Source organism: Otolemur garnettii, unplaced genomic scaffold (genome assembly GCF_000181295.1).
Source record: "Otolemur garnettii isolate 467f Iridium unplaced genomic scaffold, OtoGar3 scaffold00015, whole genome shotgun sequence".
Lineage (NCBI taxonomy): Eukaryota > Metazoa > Chordata > Mammalia > Primates > Galagidae > Otolemur > Otolemur garnettii.
Window position 1 is genome coordinate 23,972,232 of NW_003852410.1, and position 22,065 is coordinate 23,994,296.

Below are 22,065 nucleotides of genomic sequence, written 5' to 3' on the forward strand. Positions count from 1 at the left end.
TCACACCTCCCTCACAGAATTATAGCCTGATATAATATTTTTTGGAGAAAAACATTTTATTGATTACCCTATTATATTTTCAACAACAAAAATACGTACACACATTTAAATTACTTTTAAGTATGTGTAACCCTAAGGCTTTAAGTATTTATTTTCTTTGTGTTGAATGCTTATTATAAGTATTATTAATGCATAATTGTTAAAAATAACAACATACATATATCATATATCTAATAAGTAATTATTAAATTTATGAAATAAAAATTTTATTTAAGATTAATGATTCTTAGATGGATGGACTGTTTTAGTTTGTTTTGTGTTGCTATGGCAGAGTATCCAAGACTGAATAATTTATAAAAGAAAGAGTTCTGCAGGTGGGGAAGTTTGAGATTGGGTGGCCACATCTGACACTTGTAGTGAGGGCCTCCTTCTGTGTCAAGTCATGGTGGAGAAATGGAAGACAAAACAAATGTGTGAGAAAAGAAATGGGGACAAAGGAAGTTGACCCACTTTTTAACAACCCACTTTTCCAAGAACTAATCTAGTCTCCTAAGAAAGATGTTAATCCATCTTAAATGATCTAATCACCTCTTAACGTCACTGCCCCCTAACACTGCCACATTGGGGACTAAGACTCAACATAAGCTTTGGTGGGGACAAACCATAGTCAGACCATAGCTAGCTCTCTCTATAGCTGTATACATATATATAGATATATATTTATGTATATACATATATACACATATATGTGTGTGTATATATACATATACATATATACACATACATTTATACATACATAATATGTATGTATATATACACATATATGTATATATATAAATTATTCATAGAATGGGACATGATTCAGGATAAATTTATTTCCATTCTTCATGTTATAAATGTAGATGCTGAGAAATCTCGCTTACATAAATGAATAGATGAGAATGGATGGAGTTGTGTTATAGCAGAGTTGTTAATTTATTTCTTTCTGAGTTACATGTATAAGATCACAATAATTTGTCATCAAAAATATTTTCAATGATATATGACTGACAAGTACATTAAGACTTTTAATTTTATCAGAAGCAAAAAACTGGAAATCTTATACCTGAAAGAGTACCATTACCTATGCATCAGAGGCACTGACTTTTATCAACACCCGTCTTTCAAATGGTCCCTTTTTTCTGGGCCTTGAATGTTTTGTACTCTTTTTTTTTTTCTTTTTTTTTTTTTATTGAATGGTAACTATGTACATTAATGCACTTCTGGGGTACAGTGTAGGGTTTTCACATGCAATCTGAAATACTTCCATCAAACTGGTCAACACAGCCTTCATGTCATTTTCTCAGTTATTGCTTTAAAACGTTCACATTCTACTCTTAGAAAGATTCACCTGTGCCCCTATAAGACAAACCTCAGAAGTGATCCCTCCAAACCCCCTCCCTCCACCCATTCCCTCCTCCCTTCTCCCTCCCCCCTCCCCATATTCTTAGGCTATTTGTTTATGTTTTGTACTCTTAAATGTGCTAAGAAGTAAGATTTGGGTTGGTAAAGAAGAATTTTTTTTTTTTTTCATAAAATGGAAGTAGGTGATTAAAAAAGAAGATGGCAAAATATTTTGCCATGCAGGGAAGTCTCAGGAAGAAAGATTTCAGGCAAATGTGCCTGTGAAGTCTGAGAAATTGAAAGCTGATTTCCTTAAAATTACCCATGGTCAGGTACCCCCTGAGGGTTTTTGTTTGCCCGGAGGTGTATGTATGTATTCTGTGTTAGGAAATGTTGGCTATGTTGATTTCACCCGTATGAGTCCTCGGACAATTGTATAAGTCAACAGAAAGTGGGGAACGGGGATGGTAGTGGATAGAGGGATCCAAATACGAAGAACTCCATTTTCAAATTTAACAGTTCTATGTCCAATCTATCATACACGAAGGAAATCATTTCAAATAAGCATAACAAGTCATACAGTGTAAATAACCAGTGAGAAAAATGGTTGACTAACTCCATAATGCTGGAATTATAAATAAATCTGCAGCAAGCCTCACTAATTATGTTTTCCTTGATCTCATAAGATTTCCAGCCATGTATTTCAGGGTGTTTCTGGCAAGTCATGTGAAAGTTTCCCAGCCCAGGAACACAGAAGATTGACAGCCATCGTATTTTTGTCATTTAATTTGGATAAGAAAGTGTGTGATGTGATTTCCTTTCAAATGCCTACCCTGAAGGCTCAGATAGTCCTTCAAGCATTAGTAAAAGAAATGAGAAGGAACAGAAAAAGTTATTTCAAAAAGAAAGCCACTTACAATGAGTGGGCCTCTGTTGTTTTCCCGGTACTTGTTCTGGAAGAAAATGTAAACGACAGTGGCGGCCAAAGAGTAGAGGAAGGCGAAGACAGCGACGGTGACAAAGAACTCCGCCGAGGATGAGGAGTCGCCAATCAGTGCCAGCTTCTGCCGTTCTTTTCCCTCGCAGGTAGGCACCTCAAACGTCACCTGGTGCAACCTAGATTGCCAGATTTAAGGAGACATTAATTAGGTGCTATGGAGACACAAATAGATGACCTACGTCTACGTTTTCCGCAGCAAAATGGGATGTGCCCTGAGAGTCCTGTGATATGCCTATGTAACAAATCATTAAGGAATTTACAGAGACTACAGCTGTAAACTCGGAAATAAATACTGAAGTTAAACATCACTCAACAGGTTATAGTAATAGCTTGTCACCTTAGAAAGAGGGGAGATGAGGGGGGAAAGGGAATCTGAAGTGATGATAAATTAGACTGTGACATCTCCCTGTTAAATTCTCCTGTGCTTTCTCTAACACAGCCCACAAGACCTTCCATCACATACTCCTAGCTGTGTGTTCAGCCACTTTCCAGCCACATTGGCCTGCTATCTGTTTCTCATGCCAAACACAATGCTGTCATAGGGTCTTGTCATTGACTGTTCCCTTTTCCTAAATTGCTCTGTGCCCTGAGATTTCCCATGGCTGCCTCCTTGACACTCAGGTACCAGCTCAAACATCTTCTGCCTTTGAAAACAGACGTTCTCTGTCACGCCACCTTGTTTGATATCTTTCACAGCACTCCTCACCAGGTACGGCTGTCTCGGTAGTTCACGTGATTGCTTGTTTTGTTCTATCTCCACAGCTCCCTCAGCTGTGAATGTTCTGTTTCCATGATAGAGGCATCTTGGTTTTCTTTTCCTCTGTGCATCCCAAATGCCTGATATTTTTTAGTACATATTAAGCAAATAAATGAATGTATTCTTGATTCTGTAAGATGACCAGTAGATCCTATTTCTATTAAGCTTTTGTAACTTCTATTTGGCCGGTTCCATCAGGATAGCATCCAGGCTCAATATATTACTTGATAGAGACAAATGAGATGTTTGGACAGTACTTTCTGCTCAGTAAATAACACCTAAGAAAGATGTGTTATATCAAATACAGTAGCTTGTGGTGTGCACTAGAGCTAAGTGGTAACTGTGATTTAATACAGATGCCAAACTTCTTCAGAAATGACTCTGAGGCAAGCACTTGAGAATGGACATGAAAGAGGCTTATACATGACAATCCAGTGCCATTTGGAAAGTTATCTGTGAAAGTAACAGGGATAAGAAAGCTACTGATAAATCTGGTAAATTCCAACTTATGATTAGGATGTATTTTTCTAAGTAAACTTGATCCCTTTAACATAGATTTGTTGTGCACAGACTCTTTCAATTTAGAGAATAAGGATAATGATAAAATAATAACAGCAACTAATATATTAGGACATTTATTATGTACTCAATATTGTGTTTTGTATGCATTATTTAATTTAGTGCCTACAACAAGCTCTATAATATAGGCCCTTTGGCATATGAGGAAACCAATTTGTTCTAGGCCATATAGCAGTGGCTCTCAACCTTCCTAATCCCACAGCCCTTTAATATAGTTTCTGTGGGTTGTGATCCACAGGTTGAGAACTGCTGCCATATAGTAAATTTTGGACCAAGGATTTAACTCTGTGTCTATTTGAGAGCCTGATTTTTTTTAAACTTTGAAATTAAAATGTGTTTATGTTAAATAATGAGGACATTAACTAGGATGAATTTTTTTTCAATGTGAAGCTCATGGACCACTGGCATTAGAATCACTAAGAACTTTGTTGTATGTTTCAATAAATAAGAAATAGCATATTTTTGCAAAGTTAATTCTGAGAGACACCATATAAATTTCTCATGTCCAAATTGAGAAAAAGCATATTCTTGGGATCCCACCCAGACCTACAGAATTGAAATTTCTAGGGATATGGCCTAGTTGACAGTAAAGGCAGGAAAATCCAGCCCCTCAAAGTTCCCTTTATTTAAAAAAGGATTCCTTTTTGTTTACTGCTTAACTTAGGAAAGATCAATCCACACAGTCCACTTGACTTTGCTTGTGGATACTGAACTTTCTCACAGAGAGCCTTTTTCTTTACAAAGATAAAAGTGTACAGCTTGAGTAACATTTGGGAAAATGGAAGCATTCATTATGATTATATTGTAGAACCTCTTTCCTGACCTTTTTAGTGATACCAAAATACTCCAAAATAGTTTGTTCTATGGGACTGATAAAAAAATGAAATAGATTTAAAAGGTAACCCTATCAATTATCAAATACACATGATTTTCCAGTAATGTATACTTTTCCTCATTTTTTAAATGTGTTGTTCATTTAACACATTTTAAACAAAAACAACTTTATGGTTTACACAATGGCTAGATGCTGAGGACAGAGTAGGGAGCAAAGAAGAGATGAGATGGTGCCTGCCCATGTTGAACTTCAAGTTTAGAGAGAAAAGATGGGATTTCTGAGAGGAGCCCTATGCTAGTCAGGAGGTGGTACGGTCAAAGTAAAATCCCCTAAGGAACTGAGTTTTTAAGCTGTGGCTTTAAAAATGAATAGATGTTACCCACATCAAAAGTTAATAAAGAAAGCACAATGAGATACCATTTCACACCCACTAGAATGGCGATGATCAAAAAGATTATAGGATTGGAATAACAAGTAGTGATAAGGATGTAGGGAAATTGGAACTTTCATGCATTGCTGGTGTGAATGATAAACGGTGAAACCACACTGGAAAACAATCCAATGGTTCTTCAAATAGTTAACCACAGAGTTAATATATGCGCCAGCAATTCTACCCCTAGATATACAGCCTAGAGAAATAACATTTGTCTACACAAAAACTTGGACAAGAATGTTCATATTAACATTATTCATAACAGCTAAAAAATAGAGGTAGCCCAAATATCTATTAACTGGATGAATGGATAAAATGAATGTGGTATATTCATACAACAGAATATTATTGACCAATAAAAATGAACAAAATACTGATACATACATGACATGGATAAGCCTTGAAAACATTATATTAAGTGAAATGTGCTGGTCCAAAAGACCACACATTATATGATTCCATTTATATGAAAGTATGAGAACAGGCAAATCTATGGAGACAAAAAGGAGGTTGGTATATTCCTAGGCCTGGGGAGAATTGAGGTTGACAGCTAAATGGTGTTGGATTTCTTTTTGGGTTGACAACAGCATTCTGAAATCGGTGGTGGTGAGGGATGAATTACTACAACTCCATGAAGCCATCAAATTATACATTTTAAGTGGATTAAGTGTATGTGAATTATAGCTCAATAAAGTTGTTAGAAAATAGGTAGAAAAGAGCATGTACAGAGCTCCTACATAGGCAAGGTGCATAGCCCTTGGGGAGAGGGGAGCTGAAATGTGGCTTAGGGAACTGGAGGATGGCAGGAAAGGGGATGGTGGCACAGGATGAGATGGCGACATTGCTGAGGGGCCCTCAGTGCAGGGCCTCGTCAGCCAGGTTATAGATTTAGCTCTTTATCTTAAGAAATAGATGAAACAATTTTATTAGAATAAACAATGAGTAAAACAAAAATAGATGTCACCTGTCTCAACTATTTAGAGACATGCACGCTCACTTTCCAGGGACCGGGAGGCACCCTGGATCAGCATGCATCCAACATGCCAGTTTCCTCAGCTAACACGCACATACTGGGCCAGCAATCTGTGTGCAGAGGGGACAGCAAGAGAATAAAATAATTGATTTTTTATGCAATCAGCTGAACATCATTATTTTCAACCATTGCTAACTTATCATGTTGACTTACAAGAATTGTTAATTGGCTGATCTTTACAAGACAAAAAAAAATTTCACTAAAAAAATCTACTCTGTTTAATAATACCAGTAAGCTACAGCTGGTTGTTTAGCCCACCAGGTATATTCGTGTGAAATCAGGAAAAAGAGGGGGAATAGAAGTGAAGTTTTGAACTAGTACCTAGTCTGAGGAAAGGAAGGGGGATATTTCATGTAAAAAAGAGCATGACAGCTCATAATAGTCCGAATGCAATTCATACAACTAAGCATTTTGAATGCATTATTAACCCTCCATATATATAAAAACAGAAAGATTCTTTAAGTAGTGATTATATATATATGCCTAAATACATATATATTTTATATTTGGAGGGAGAAGAGTTTATGCTCAGCATATGCTTTGCAGCTGTAAATAACTTTGGAAGCAAATAATTCATTCAGAACGTAAAGAAGGGGGAAAAATATTCCTGTTATGTACAGATACAACATGTCAGTCAGCAGAATCTGGAAGATTCTGATCCTGCGAGGAACTAGTCGGCAAGCAGCTGCTGGGGCTACAAAAAGCACCAAATCCAACTTGTTGATTTCAAATGTATAATTCCCTTCTCGGCTGACCTGACTCAATCAAAGGGTAATTGAATTTCGTTGGGTTTTATTGCCTTGTATCCATCAATGAACGGTCTCCATTTCAGACTAGTTCCTTTTTAAGAAATATATTTTTTTAACCAACGCTTAAATAGAGCCATTTAAAACATTTTGGTGCTGCTTCAAAAAGGGAATGCTGAGCACCCACAGTTTGAACTTCTGTTTATAGGGCCTGGAATAATATTAAATGTAACTGTTCCTTCAGGGGAGTGGAGAAAAGCAAGTTGGTGTTGCTTTTTTAGTAAAAGTGTTTATAATAACAACTGCCAGCATTTTTCAACCTCCAGGCATCGTGTTAGGTTCTTTCTTTAAAAAATAATGTATCAGGAAGTTATATGTGTTAGGTTCATTACCTACTTGTATCTTACTTAATGATCCCAACTCTGTCAGGTAGACAGTGTTCCTATACCATTTTTACAGATGAGGAAACTGAGGCTTAGAGTGGCAATGGAGCTTGCCTTAGGTCATATGGATAGCTGATGGCAGAGATGAGTGCTGAATGCCAGCAGAGCAGAGTAGGAGTCTACATTAACTACTGCACATTTCTGCCTCTCTGCTTGAAAACTTACAGCATCCTTAGATGTCCAGCTGAATGTACAAAATTGACCAATCCAGCTTTCCCGTGACATCTCATCCAGTTTATACCGAATAGGATTATCAACCAATATTTGTTCAGCTACTACCCTGAAGTATGTGAATTAGGCATTGTACCAGGTACTCAGTAAAGATAAAGTTGAATCCTCAAAGACCAACCAATAGAAAGTCATTTAAAAGCATCCTAATTTTCAATACTTGTCCTGGGTTATTTTTTTTTTTTTCCTTTTGAAGTAGAGTCTCACTATGTTGCCCTGGGTAGAGTACTGTGGTATGACCATAGCTCACTGTGACCTCAAACTCCTGGATTCAAGCGATCTTTCTGCCTTAGCCTTGTAAGTAGCTGCTACTACAGGTGACCACCATGACATCTGGCTAACTTTTCTATTTTTGGTACAGGTGGAGTCTTGCTCTTGTTCAGGCTGGTCTCTAACTCCTGAACTCAAGTGATACTCCTGCCTTGGCTTTCCAGAGTGCTAGGATTAACAGGCATGAGCCACCACACCCAGTATTCTGGGTTATTTTAACATTGCCTGAGAACCAAGCAAAGGGCAAGTGAACCTGATTGTGTCATGTCCTGAAATTATGATCATCATAAGGTAATTTATTTTAACAAAAAGTGACATAGACACATCTTTAGGCAGCACCATGCCATTATGGCCATCTGGTAATAAATTATTTATAGTGTCTTTCTCCAGATGTGGAAGAAAATCAGGACTCAAGCTCTTAACAATTCATTTGGGTTGGCTCAGTGCAGGACAGTAATGACACGTTCCAAGGACAGTGATCTGGCCCCAGAGCAAATGTGGGAAGTATCAACGGTGTTGGGGAACAAGGTGCCATCATTGACTTTCTGGTAGCTGGAGTTAAAAGGCCAACAAGGACCACAGGCAACTAGCAAATTGTGGTGCTGGGCATGATTTCTCTTTACCTGATTGCTTCCTTCAGGCCTTGTTTCAGTTCTGCTTACCAGTTGACAAGGACTTTAGTCCTTTTTCTCCATTTTTTCCCTCTCTCTTTCCAATATGAAATATTGGCATTTATTTAGTTTTAGATCGGCTTTTCTTTTGCTAGCCGTATGTGTGTATATGCATAAGTGTATCTGTGTGTACGTTTACATACACATATGCACACTCCCACTTACTCAGCTTATATGATTCACAATGTAAATCATGATAAAATCCCAAGAATTTCTGAAACACTTTCACACACTACATCTCATTTTTTTTTCTCACAGTAACCCTCCCCATCGTATAGATAGGTGCATAAGAGCTCAGCTATCTTTGAAGAATCATCACAGATCTCCTAGTTGGCACAGAGAAGAGGCAAATCTGGCACCCAGGTCTTCTGATATCCAGCTCTAAGTTGTTTTACCCATGACCCAAGTTTCATTTCCAAGTTTTACAAATCACTGACTTCTTCACTAGGCTCAAATCCTTCATTCGTTCAAAAGCGACTTATTGAACCCCACGTGCCAGACATTAGATAGAGACCCTAACATGGGGGGACGGTGAGTTGTGGGGATGAGAATGGAGATTATCTAGCACAGCAGTTCTCAACCTGTGGGTTGTGACCCCTTTTTAACAATGAAAATACATAGTGGCATTAGGAAGGTTGAGAACCACTGATCTAGGGGGATGGAAAAGACAAACCCCTCTCTGTCATTCCCCTGTTCCTCTAACTGTCCCTGAAGCATGGTATTTGGTATGCTAGTTAGGATGATGATGGAGGTTTCACTTCTGCTACTATTGGACTCCAATTGCCAAGTGACATTTATTGAGCACATATTAGGCCAGGCCAAAGGCTTTTCCATATTATCCCACTTACAACTTCAAATTTAATGAAGTAGTTATTATTAACTTATTTTTATTGTAGGAATGAAGAGATGTATTGAAATAGGGCCTAGAAAGGGAGTCTATTTGACCTTAAAATTCTTGCTTTTAACTTCTCTTATAAAAAAATACAATGCTATTGTTTTCAATCAACCCCGTATATGATGACTTCTTGCACCATTGAGGGCTTTTCTAATAGCAGCTGACTCTCACTTGTCACTTACAGTCATCTCTCCACAGGAGAGTGGTCACGGGTTGAATGTATGGGCAGAATGACCATTTGTTCCAGTGTGCCTTTGGCTGACGGGCAATTTCAAACTGGTTCTAAAAACTCACATTGATTGGAGTCAGGTTTCTGTTTATGCCTCCAGCACCTCATAATGCATATTTTTATGCTGTCATCAAAATATGGGGAGGAAGTCTGCCTTCCCAGAGTCTGAGGTTTAGGATCTATGTGGAGTAGAAAGGGCGAAAGAATTCAAGGTAGAGATTGAGAATAGGCCTGAGAAATATGCTTATCATGGTGAGAATGGAAGGGAAGGCTCCTGCAGTTGGACTCTGGTTAAGTTGGAAACAATTTTGAAGACTTCAGTTTGCAAAGGGGAATGAAGAGAGCTTTTCCGAAATGCAAGACTCATTCATGAAAGGTGACAAGGAATCTGGGCTGCTTCTACTGAGAAAAAGTGTCATTACTTGGCTCTAGCCAACATCAAAAGAAGCAGGAATATAAAACAAGGTAATACACAGACAGCCTTCTAGGAGACCTTAAAGATTCTAATGATGCTGTTTGTTCCTGACAGGTTGGCAACACTGAGATGACTGTACTTACACTTCCATCTGTTAGACCTAAGGGATGACCTCCAGCTTCCTTACCTTCAGGTAAGTGGCATTATTTGGATCACCAGGATAATTTTTCCCAGACATTCTTCCTAACCTTGGTTGAGTCAAAAACAGTTTCATATCTAAAGCTTGCAACAAAGCATGCATTTCCTAAAAATATTTTCTTTAAAAAGAAAACTGAGTAAAAGAAAAATGCTATACTTTTGTTCTTAAACAAAACAGGAAAATTTCCCCTGATTTTGGTTATGTATAAAGTGTCTTAAAGTTTATTGTCTCCATAGGAGGAAATTTTCGTTCTTTTTTGTCCTTTCTATTTTACCATTAAAGAATATTCACACACACATGTACTTCCCTTGGACAGTGTATATATACATGAAGTACTCTCCTTGGCCATCTGATGACTATAGTGATATTCAACAGAGAGGCATATAGCATTTTTTCTAGGATGAGTTCATGAACTTAATTGTCTGACTTCATAAGCATACACATATATGCACACGTACATCTGAGGTCTGACAGTGAAGTCATGAACTTGCCACCATGCACTTAAGTTGGCAGCACCGTACAAACAACTTGGTAGGGTTTCATAACCTTGGTATAGCAGTGTCTCACAGTTGTGTTCTTGTTAATCTATGGTGGTGTCATGATGAGTGGAGATCATCATTCTTATTGTGTGCTTTTGTGTTCAAGAATAACAACACTTGAATTAGAGCAATAAACAAACATGCATAAGTTTCTTCTTAAACTAGGCAAGAGTGGAAGTGAAATCAGACATGTTCATCCAAGTTCATGGGGATAATGCCATGAAGAAAATGGAAGTATACAAATGGATTAAACATTTTTTCTGAGGAAAGAGAAAGCACCACTGATAAGGGGAGGTCAAGGTGGCCCGTAATGAGCAGAACTGATAAAAACATTGCAAAAATTAATTGGATTGTGCATCAAAATTTTTAGTTGACTGTGAGAAGCATACTAGACCAAGTAAACATGGATAGAGAACCAGAAAAATCTTAACTGAAAATCTTGGCCAATAACTCATGACTCTTGCATCACAACAGTGCACCAGCTCATAAGGCACTTTCTGTGAGGGAGTTTTTAAGCCAGTAAACAAATAACTGTATTGGAACACCCTCCCTGTTCACCTGACCTGGCCCCCAGTGTCCTAAAGGTAAAGGAAATATTGAAAGGAAGACATTTTGATGACATTCAGGACATTAAACAAGGGTAATCTGATGACAGCTCTGATGGCCATTTCAGAAAAAGAGTTCCAAATTGCTGTAAAGGGTGGACTAGGCATTAGTGTACAGCTTCCCAAGGGGAGTACTTTGAAGGTAACCATGTTCAGCAATGACATATGTAGCATTTTTTTAAGGATGAATTCATGAACTTAATTGTCAGACCTCAAAAAAAAATACATGTATGTGTGTGTGTGTATATATGCATATATATACTTAAGAAGGGTAATAATAAATATCAAGCACAGGGAACTTAGCTAGACATTGGAAAATGCAGTCAAGGTAACTGTAAACAATATTCTTTTCTATACTATTAATTGCACTTACACATTTGAAGATAAGGGTGGAAAATTACTGCCCCCTCCTAACAGGTAGCTTCTATCTCCGTGTACCAGAAAGATATTTATCCAATTAATTGGGATTATGCTCTTCAGAAGGATCTTTTCAAATTTCACAAACCCCAAGTTTGTATTTATGTAGATAGACATTTCAAAATGAAAATGTAGACTCCAAGGTGATTTAAAAAAGAATAGTTCACCAGAGGTCAGGGCTTGATCTGAAGCGGAAATTAGGAAGTAAAACTCTATAAAACCCTTATAATGGCTTGCAAAGAGGCATTATTATGCTCACCAAGTTATGATTTATTAATTTTGGTTTCTTCAAATAGAATTTGAGCAAGATAACTCAGACTGCCTCTACATTGTCAAATTAAAATAGATAATGAGGTAGTTATCTGTATATTTCAGGGAAAATCCTTTCTTCTTGTTTTTCCTAAATTGTGGTAATCTACCATGTGAATTATAAAACAAAAACAACTCCAGAGTTGGCATTTTAAAAAAATTCCTGATTGTCCAGCCAATACCTGCTTATACATCCTCTTTATTTGGTTAGTATGGAAATATTTCATAAATAGACAGTTCAAAGGATTTGATTAAAAGATATTTACATGATTAAAAGATATTTACAACATTCAGAAACACATAGGTAACATTGGAGAGAGCAGCCGAAATCTGCCCCAGCTGACCTGATTTTTAGGATTTGTGTCATCTTGATTTTATTAATTAATTCAGTCAAAACATATTTATAAAAATTCAACCAGCACAGAAATTTTTAAAGGAGGGAAATGTAAGATCCCAATAATTCCATTCCAACTTTGAATTTTAAAATTCAAAATTAAACAGTCTTTAATGTACTGTTTATTACTTAATAATATGACTTGTACATAGCTCACTTTTTAAGGAAATTTATTCTTCTTAACAGTCATATATATATGCACAGGACTATGAATTATTATATTGTGTTGGTCATGCTATAGCTATATAGCTATATGGAAAGGTTATATAATAATTTTCTGAATAGCTCCCCCATTGGTAGATATTTAGAATATTTTACATTCATATTCATTTCTCTAGGTCATATTATATAAGTTTATCAGATTCTCAGTAGGGTGTCCAACATTCAATTTACTCAACTTGATCATGTTGGTGGCCTACTGCTAAAAATGGAAATAAGAGCTGAGTTCTAAAGCTTTCATTTAGACTTTTTTTGTGAGCCTACGTTTTATACAACATGATAAAACCAGTGGCAATCCTTCCTCCTACTTGTTACATACATTATCTACTTTCATACCTGGGACAACATGGAGAAGAATATCCCAGCATTAGTCTACCTGATGAGATGCTATTTTCAACACTCTTCCAGCCTTAGCATACCTTCTATTTATCTCCATTGTGTATACAATGGAAATGACCTTGTAACTTATTCTTTTACTTAAAAGGCCATCTAAAGCAGCTCCACCAGTTACCAGCTATGTTACCTTGGACAAGTCTCATGCATTTCTGAGCCTTGGCCTTCTCATTTGCAAGATGAATGGAAGATATAAAAGCACCCATCCTCACAGGATGTGATTATCAAATGACATAAGGGACTATACTGTACACATCCCAGTGCTTAAAGTCACTGGCACTTAAAGGTGCTATGAATATGTAAATCGCAAAGAGTTTCAAAAACATTCAAAATTAAATGTGTAAATCTAATTACTCAAGTTTATTTAAAAAATCCAAATCCTCTCCTCCATTCTTTGAACTTTAAGGAAAAAAAGAAAAAAGAAAAAAGTCCAAATCCTTTCAAGAAAGTACATTTCAAAGACTTGGAAACAGGCATATTCCATTATTATGTGGCTCTGTCTAAAAGCCTCCTGATCAAGCAGTTATTTGGTCATTTGCTGTTGTGCCTTGATGTCATTTCATTCTTTTTTTTATTGTGGGGGATTCATTGAGAGTACAAAGAACCAGGTTACACTGATTAGATTTGTTAGGTAAAGTCCCTCTTATAATTGTGACCCATCCCCAAGAGGTGTGTCACACCCCAGACCTCCCACCCCCTTCCTCCTTCCCTCTCCCTGTATCCCCCTTCTCCCATCCCCCTTCATGTACTAGGTCATCAATTGTCCTCACATCAGAACTGAGTACACTGGATTCTTGCTTCTCCTTTCTTGTGATGCTTTACTAAGAATAATGTGTTCCACTTCCATCCAGTTTAATACAAAATATGTAAAGTCTCCATCTTTTAAAATGGCTGAATAGTATTTTATGGTATATCACAGCTTGTTAATTCATTCCTGGGTTGGTGGGCATTTAGGTTGTTTCCACATTTTGGTGATTGTAAATTGAGCTGAGATAAACAGTCTAGTGCAATGTCCTTATGATAAAAGGATTTTTTTTTCTTCTTGGTGGATGCCCAATAATGGGATTGCAGGAACAAATGGGAGGTCTAGTTTGAGTTCCTTGAGGATTCTCCATACTTCCTTCCAAAAAGGTTGTATTAGTTTGCAGTCCCACCAGTAATATAGAAGTGTTCCCTTGTCTCCACATTTAGTGCCTCCGTGGTGCTGTGCAGCCGCCACCCCTCCCTAGTTACAGAACATCCCAACATTCCAGGTAAAAAGCATCTGTAGTTTTGAGATTTTGTGATGTGGGACATTTTCACTGGGGTTAGATGATATCTCAGGGTGGTTTTGATTTGTATTTCTCTGATAATTAGGGATGATGAGCATTTTTTCATATGCTTGTTAGCCATTTGTCTATCTTCTTTAGAGAAGGTTCTATTCATTTCTCTTGCCCAGTGATATAAGAGATTATTGGCTCTTTTATGTTGATTAATTTGAGTTCTCTATAGATCCTAGTTATCAAGCTTTTCTCTGATTCAAAATATGCAAATATCCTTTCCCATTGTGTAGGTTGTCTATTTGCTTTGGTTGTTGTCTCCTTAGCTATACAGAAGTTATTCAGTTTAATTAATCATAATAACTGGCTTCACTGATTGCTTGGGATAGGGGACCTAACAGAACTCTTGCTGGGTAGGAAATTCGATATATACATGCCAGATTATAATGAAATAAACAGTAATTGTTGATGCATATATAACAAAAATGCAATCTCCTCTAACCACTGAAAACTATTGCCCTGTCAGGAGGCTTTGGAATTGTGAATTTCCAATTCTTTCATTATTAATGTCACCATAAACAAAAATCCTTTTTGAAAAAAAAAGTCTAAGACACAAGGAAACATTGTTCATTTCAGTTAACCAGGAACAGTTTGTTAAACATATCGGATCATCTCAGGATAGAAAAAGTGCCCTTTATTGTCAGCAAATATAATGTCATCCATGTTTTTACCACTTTGTCAGTGACTAGGGGATTAATCATACAATTTTCAAGCTGCATTTGGAACAGGATGTGTAAGAATCCATTTTGCACACAGCAACCAGAAATCTTTTAAAAGCTTAAATCAGAGCCTGTCACTCTTCTGTATGAAACTCTCATACAGTGGCTTCCCCCTTGCACTTGGCCATATTCAAACCCCTTAACATGGCCCACAAAAACTGGCATCACTTCAGTCTTGCCCATTTGTTTGCTATCATTATGCCCACTTTTTTTTGTTTTTTAGAAACAGGGCCTCACTTTATCACCCTTGGTAGAGTGCTGTGGCATCACATCTCACAGCAACCTCCAGCTGTTGGGCTTAGGTGATTCTCTTGCTTCAGCCTCCCGAGTAGGTGGGACTACAGGTGCCTGCCACAATGCCCGGCTAGTTTTTGTTGCAGTTTGGCCAGGGCTGGGTTTGAACCTGCCACCCTCAGTATATGGGGCTGGTGCCCTACTCACTGAGCCACAGGCACTGCCCCATGCCCATTTCTTTCAGTTCCTAAAACACTCATGCCCCCATTGTCCAAGGTCAGCTTCCTATCTTTATGTAGGTCTCAGCTTGAATGTCACCCGTCCTCAGAAACCTCCCTCAATCACCTATATAAAGGGCACACCCCACTCTTAGTTATTGTTATTACATTCTCCAGTTTCATTGCTTTTATTGTCTTATCACTGTCTGAAGTTATCCGGTTTCTTTGTGAACCTGAATTTTGCCATTTTTGTCTGTTGTTCTGCATCTTTGTTATGGAGCACTTAGTCATACCTGGTTCACAGTAAATACTCAGTATTTCTTAAATAAGGAAGGAAGGAAGGAAGGAAGGAAAGGACAGATCTCATTACATTCTTAGAACAGTTATTTGTCTGGAAGCTTGTCCTGCTCTTACCTTGTAGAACTGTAGAAAGAGATACCTCTGCTGTTGTAACATAGTAAAACAAGATGGAGAGGTGAACACACTTGATCAGAATCATATAGGGAAAGAACCAAAACTTGGAGTTTCCTGCCTCTGGTCTAGGAGACCATGACTTCAATTTTTGTAAGGAAGAAACTCACCGGTGGCTCAGAGTGACCACATCTGAAGGCCAGCGGAGCCATAGGGACAAGGAATAAAAAGTTGCAGCCATCCCTCTGGCTTCTGGGGCACCATGGGTCTTACCAGGCAGGCTCTTCCCTGAAATCCTCTCCTGTGTCTCTCAGGAACACCTGTCAACTTAGTGCTGGCTTTGCCCCAGTGCTTGGCCCAGGCAGATCTGGCCTTGCTGTAGCACCACACCCAGCCTATGCCTCACTCATTCCTTTGTCTCCCTAACTCCATGCCTGGGCAATGTGTTAGGGACAATAGATACCACAGAAAACAATATGGAGATGGTTGCTGCTCTCAAAATCTTTGTCCTTAGAAAAGGTTGGACCCCGAATTATCCACTTTAGTAAATGTCAATGAAGGTTAAGACCAAGGATACACAGGGGCTCCCAACTAATCTAGGGCAGCAGTGAAGACTTCTCTGAGGAAGCAAAGTTTACAAGAAGCCTGGAGAGTTGAAGAGGAGTCAGCCAAGCACTAACTGGGATAGGGAGTTGTGGGATGGAGGAGGAGGGCTCCAGGCCTGTTAGTGAGACATATGTAATCTGAGCAACTGTTTTCTTTTAGAAAAGAGAAAGATAATTGCCGTAGTAATTTCCTCAATCATTAATAAAAATACTATAGTAATGAGAGCTAGTAAGTTTTACTTTCTGCCTTTGCAACAGCCGCTATCCCATATACTTGCCTTTAATCTTTACAATAGCCCTGAGAGGTATAATCATTGCTGTTCCTATTTGACAGATGAGGAAACAGGTGGAACACCTAGAAAGCCAGTCAAATACACCTGGTGTGTCTAGAGCCTCTTCCTGCACAGTGGCCCTTCCTGGTGACTCCCTAGATGTGCTCTGTGCTCTCTCCTGGCCAACTGGATAATCCTTCAGTTATTCTCAGTTCCCTATGCACCTGCAGAGAAGCTGTACACATTTTCACAACAGTTGATACATGGCAAACTAGTTTGTTAAAAATCCATTGGCTGAAAAATCAATTAGCCAAATAATTATTTGACCTGAATCTGTCAGGAAAAGTTAACTACAGCTGTTCTGCCACAGTGTCTGGGGTTGAAATTGCTCCTGAATTTACAGGCAGTGAGCATGCCAGTGACTGGGCTGTGGTATAGAAGACTTGACCCAGTACAACTAATATATTGGAAATACGTCAGAGGAGAAAAACTTCTTTTTAAGCAAAATGATTATTTGGAAAGTTGGCTGGGAAGAAATGGCTTTTCTGCTTATTTAGTTCTAGAAGTTTTGGTTGGAATTCAAGGCTCTCCTGAATTACCACTAGAAAAGAATTCTTAAGGAACGACTTGACATCTTTGAAGACATCTTCTTTTTGGATACAGAAGTGAAGCTAGCATTGTTGAGAGTGAGACCTTCTTTGTTCTTCAAGCTGCCCAGGAAAAGGAATGAGATGGTTTGTTTCCTTCATCCATTTGAAAGTCTACATGTGGTCTCAAGCAAGCTGCCATTATATAAGTCCAACTCTGCCATTTCTTACTTATCAAAGGCAGCGTCCTGAACTTCTACATCCAAATAAATCACCACAATTTGGACCCTTCTTAAATGAAATGCAGTTTCATACGGTGTCTAGCAAGGAGTTGATTGAAAATATTTTGGAAGCCAATGACCCTAATCTATTCTTAGGAGGGTCAAAAAAGTCTTTAAAAAGGAAAATGGTTATTTAATCCTTTCAAGTTCTCAAACAAACAAACAAAAAACCAACCAAACCAAGACAAGAAGCAATCTCCTTTCATTTATGGCTTAAGGTCTATTTTCTATTAGTATTTTTCATTTTGGTTCATACGATATTTAAATGCAAGAGAATAAAAGCTAAATAAGCTTCTTCCTCTGATAATTAAAAATCAAGGTCAAAACCGTGTGAACATATGCTATAAATAAATCTTACCACAAGTAATTTAATATCCAATAATTTTGTGTAGCTTCTTCAAAATACTTGATGCTTTTGAAAACTCTAGATCAGAGATTCTTAAACTGTGGTTCAGAGACCCCTGGGAATGTTTAAAACCCTTTGAAGAGTCCATGAGATGAAAACTGCTTTCATAATAACACTAAGATGTTATTTGTCATTTTCACTCTCACCCTCTTACGGGTATATAGTGAAGTTTTACAGAAGCTGCACAATGTGGGATGTAGTCATTGTTCTGACAGTTCATGGAATATATATTTAAATGCTTGTATTTTATAAATTATCAGCTTTGTCCATATGCATGGACATAATCCACTGAAATAAAAAGCTATTGTGATCTTTAATCATTTTTTTAAAATGTGGAGGGTCTTGAGACTTAACATTTGAGAACCATTCATCTAGATAATGAGTTTTGACTTGCCCCAAATTATTCCATTTTGTGTGTGTTCATTTTAAATAATTCAGATAATATGGGCATGCATGGACCAATTCACCATTTTACATAGGCTTTCTTTTTACTCAACAGATAGTTATAAAGTACCTACTATATGTAAGTTTTAACACTAACCAGAAGTTTTTATTGTCATCATCAAAGTGTGCGTACCAGCTCCCTGACCTTGGCAAACACTGAATAGAGCATTCTTGTGTCCGAACTAGGACTGCGTAGATACTCTCTATCCACCTGATTGTTCATGCCTATCCAGAAAAAAGAGCTTCTAACTCAGGTTGTGAATGTACCCTGGTCTTTTGACTGTTTAATTTCTCTAGGTCAGGGGTCCTCAAACTTTTTAAACAGGGGGCTAGTTTATTGTCCCTCAGACCGTTGGAGGGCTGGACTGCAGGCCCCGGCACTAGTTGGCTGCTAAGCAGGACAGGCAGTGGCAGCAAAAACACCCAGCGGGCCAGATAATGTCCTAGGTGGGCTGCATGTGGCCTGTGGGCCGTAGTTTGAGGACGCTTGTTCTAGGTCTCTCAGGCTAGAAGTAGGAAAAGAGAGTTCAGACTTAGATGGTCCACTGGGATAATCATTATCTCTCTGTCCTTTATCTCATTTTTGAGAGGAGTCACAGATTGAAGCCTACATATGGGGAATGTGCAATATGAGTTCAATGTTGCTTATCTTAGTATCCCCCATGAAGTGGATGTCAGGTGTGTTTGTTCACCTGGCATCTATCACTTCTTTTCTGAATAGTTCTATGATTTTCAGAGTTGACTATGAGAACTAGATCTGATCAATTATCATGTTTCATCCCCTGGGCTTAAGTATCTAAGGTACACATATTGAATTCTTGTCCATGATAATGAGGCTGATACAGAAGGAAGTATGTGGATAAAGAAAGAAAAGGTATTCCAGTTCCCTATTGTGTCCCTTGCACCATTTCTGGCACATATCAGATGCTCAGAAATATTTATAGATGCAATTGATTTTGACCTAGCTTCTTTACAAGTGACAGAAGCATCTCCAATAAAACAGAGGCCCATATAATCCTTTATTTTGAATGGGCATCAGCTGCAGAAATACCAGTTGGCACCTCAAAATTTGATAGAAAACCATTTCTTCTCTCTTCTCTTTTTGGTATGAGATTATACTATGTTTCTAGATTTTTAATTTCATTCCAAGTGCCCTCTTGAGGAGAAGGTAGTTGTTTTATATCAGGACACTGGATATGTTGCATGATCCTGAAGCATTCTTTTGGGAAAGTAATTTTGGTTTTGAATTTCTATGTTTAGCTTCTCTGGGCTCCTAAACCTTGTGAAAGAAATTTCACAGGTGGCCAATCTATGCCAACATTCATAGTCTGGATTTTGAGCCAAGGAATATGAACCAAAGAGGAATAGGCAAGTGAGTGGGAAGGGAAAGAGTTTTATAAAAGGAGGATTATAATTAGCAGAGTGCAGTACTCAATAATTTGGCTCCTTTCATCAAGGAAAAAAATTACCCGATGTTAAAATTTCTATCTGAAATCTATATAACTATTCCAGAATCACACCTACATAAGGATTCAGTGGGTCTGATGACCTGTGATGACTTAGGTTCAAAGGTGCATTCTGGTGTCCTACAGAATGATTAAAACCAGTAGCTTATAACTCTGAATATTTTATTGCTATAGTTCTACAAGAAGCCATGCTAAGGAAAGCTTTCTTAACAAACCTACCTGCTTCCATGTGTAATTGAAGGAGTTTCTTCTGAGAAATTTGAGACATGATTTAGCTCAAGACTGAGTCCAAGAGCTAAAGAAGAATCAGCAGTCCACTAATTCTCCCTTCTCAAACCTGCTTTTCTCTGCTTGTGCTTTACTCTTTCTCCTTGTGGGGGGCAGGATGGAAACCTCATAGATATCCTTCATCAGGTCAGTAGTCTTGACCATCAGAGGTCATCACCCTCCCAACTCCAATAGAAAAACCCAAATTCAGTCACTTGCATCCTGAAAACAACCATCAAGGCCAACAGAATAGATGTAGATATACTAATTGACCAGGCTGCAGTCAGGCGACCTGTGTGTGTGTGCGCGCGTGCACGTGTGTGTGGTATGTAGGGGGTGAGAGGAGGTAGAACTCCAGATGAACCTCACTGATGGGTTCTTAATTGAAAGGAAGAGTTTTAATACTAGAAAATAGAAATAATACCATCTGTGTCTCTTCTCTAGGAGACCATGTCTGGGTCTTTATCTCTGTATATCCAATGCCAAGTTTTGCCTGTTTTTTGAAGTTTATACAAGGCAGATTTATACAATGCTCAATACATATTTGTTGAGTGGACAAAGATACAAGTTACAAACACTATTGTTACCAACAATAAAGTTTGCAAACTCATCCTAGAGAAAGTGCTATATACCTCATTGCTAAAATCACTACGGTAGCATTTGAAGTCCTCCCCTTGGCCATCTGGTGACCACAGTGATGTTCATCGATGATGTATGTAGCACTTTTTCTAGGATGACTTTGCACACTTAATTGTCAGACCTCACCGCATAACAAGGATCCACTCCGTGTGCTCTCCAGTGTGGATATTTTATTGATTTTGTGTCCATTACATTGTGGCCATTCCCACCCTCCTCACCCCCTCTTTATGTGTAGGCTCATTTTACTGCACTTCTCCACTGACTCAATATTAAAGTCCTGCTCCAGCCTTCCCTGAGGATTACATGCCTTCCTATCTTCCCCATGTTTGAGGACCTTGTTTTCTGCTCCTATCCTACCTAGTGTTGTCAGACCCTGGGTCTGGGGTCAGTCTCCTCACATTCAAATCTCTGCCACTTGGTTCCTGGGTCATCCTAGCACATTTCTTTGTTTTCTTGTCTGTGGAAGGTGATCATAACAATATCTACTGCACAAGATTACTGCAAGGTTAAATAGTAGGATACTGTACCTGGCACATAGTTAAGTGTTTAATGAATAGTGACTATTGTAACTGATGAAATGAATAGCTGTGCTCCTGGCACAGGTACACGTGATGCCCTGCACCGTGCCCACCTGAGTTCAGGCAACTCCCATAGACATTAAAAAGCCTCCTACATCAAGATCACTTCCCCCTCTAAGAGACTTTTCTGCCCAAGAGAGCTTGTTCTGAGGCAAGCAGGCACAACAGACTGTGTAGGAGTTCACACTTTTAGATTCAGCCTTCAAGCACTGAAGCATGAAAGTCAGTGGGTAAATGCCCCAGCATCTCTGCCCTCTGGTCTTAGGATTCTCAAGTTCCACGTGATTTCTCAGAGGGTCCCAGGAGGAGGGAGCTTCAGTCCTCTTCAGTGCTGACCTGATCGTTAATGGAAACCTCACTGGCATTTCCTCTTCTCTGCCTCACTTACCCTACTTCTTTGCTTTGGTTTTCTGGGACTGTGTCTTTAAGGTTTGCCATAGGGAGACCAAAATGAAGATAACTCCCAGCAGTTTCCATTGTTACAGTCATTTCTTCAGATACATTCACTTTGGACAAGAACCATACCCTTTTGTAGCTCTGTATTGCGTAGAATGGTTTGTGGACCTGCAGTCAATAGCTACTTGCTGGAGAAAATTTTTAGTATTTATATTCTAGAGAAGGAAGTCT

At 38.3% G+C, this 22,065-nt stretch overlaps 1 protein-coding gene across 2 annotated transcripts in view; it reads right to left on the bottom strand.

Moving 5' to 3' along the window:
* The window catches only part of SYNPR (synaptoporin), a 361,119-nt gene that overhangs the window by 49,723 nt on the left and 289,331 nt on the right, over positions 1-22,065 (bottom strand). For both annotated transcript variants that reach the window (XM_003785523.1, XM_003785524.2), the window contains one exon: positions 2,301-2,499. In XM_003785523.1, the coding sequence (XP_003785571.1) occupies positions 2,301-2,499 (199 nt within the window). The remainder of the gene's footprint in view (positions 1-2,300; positions 2,500-22,065) is intronic.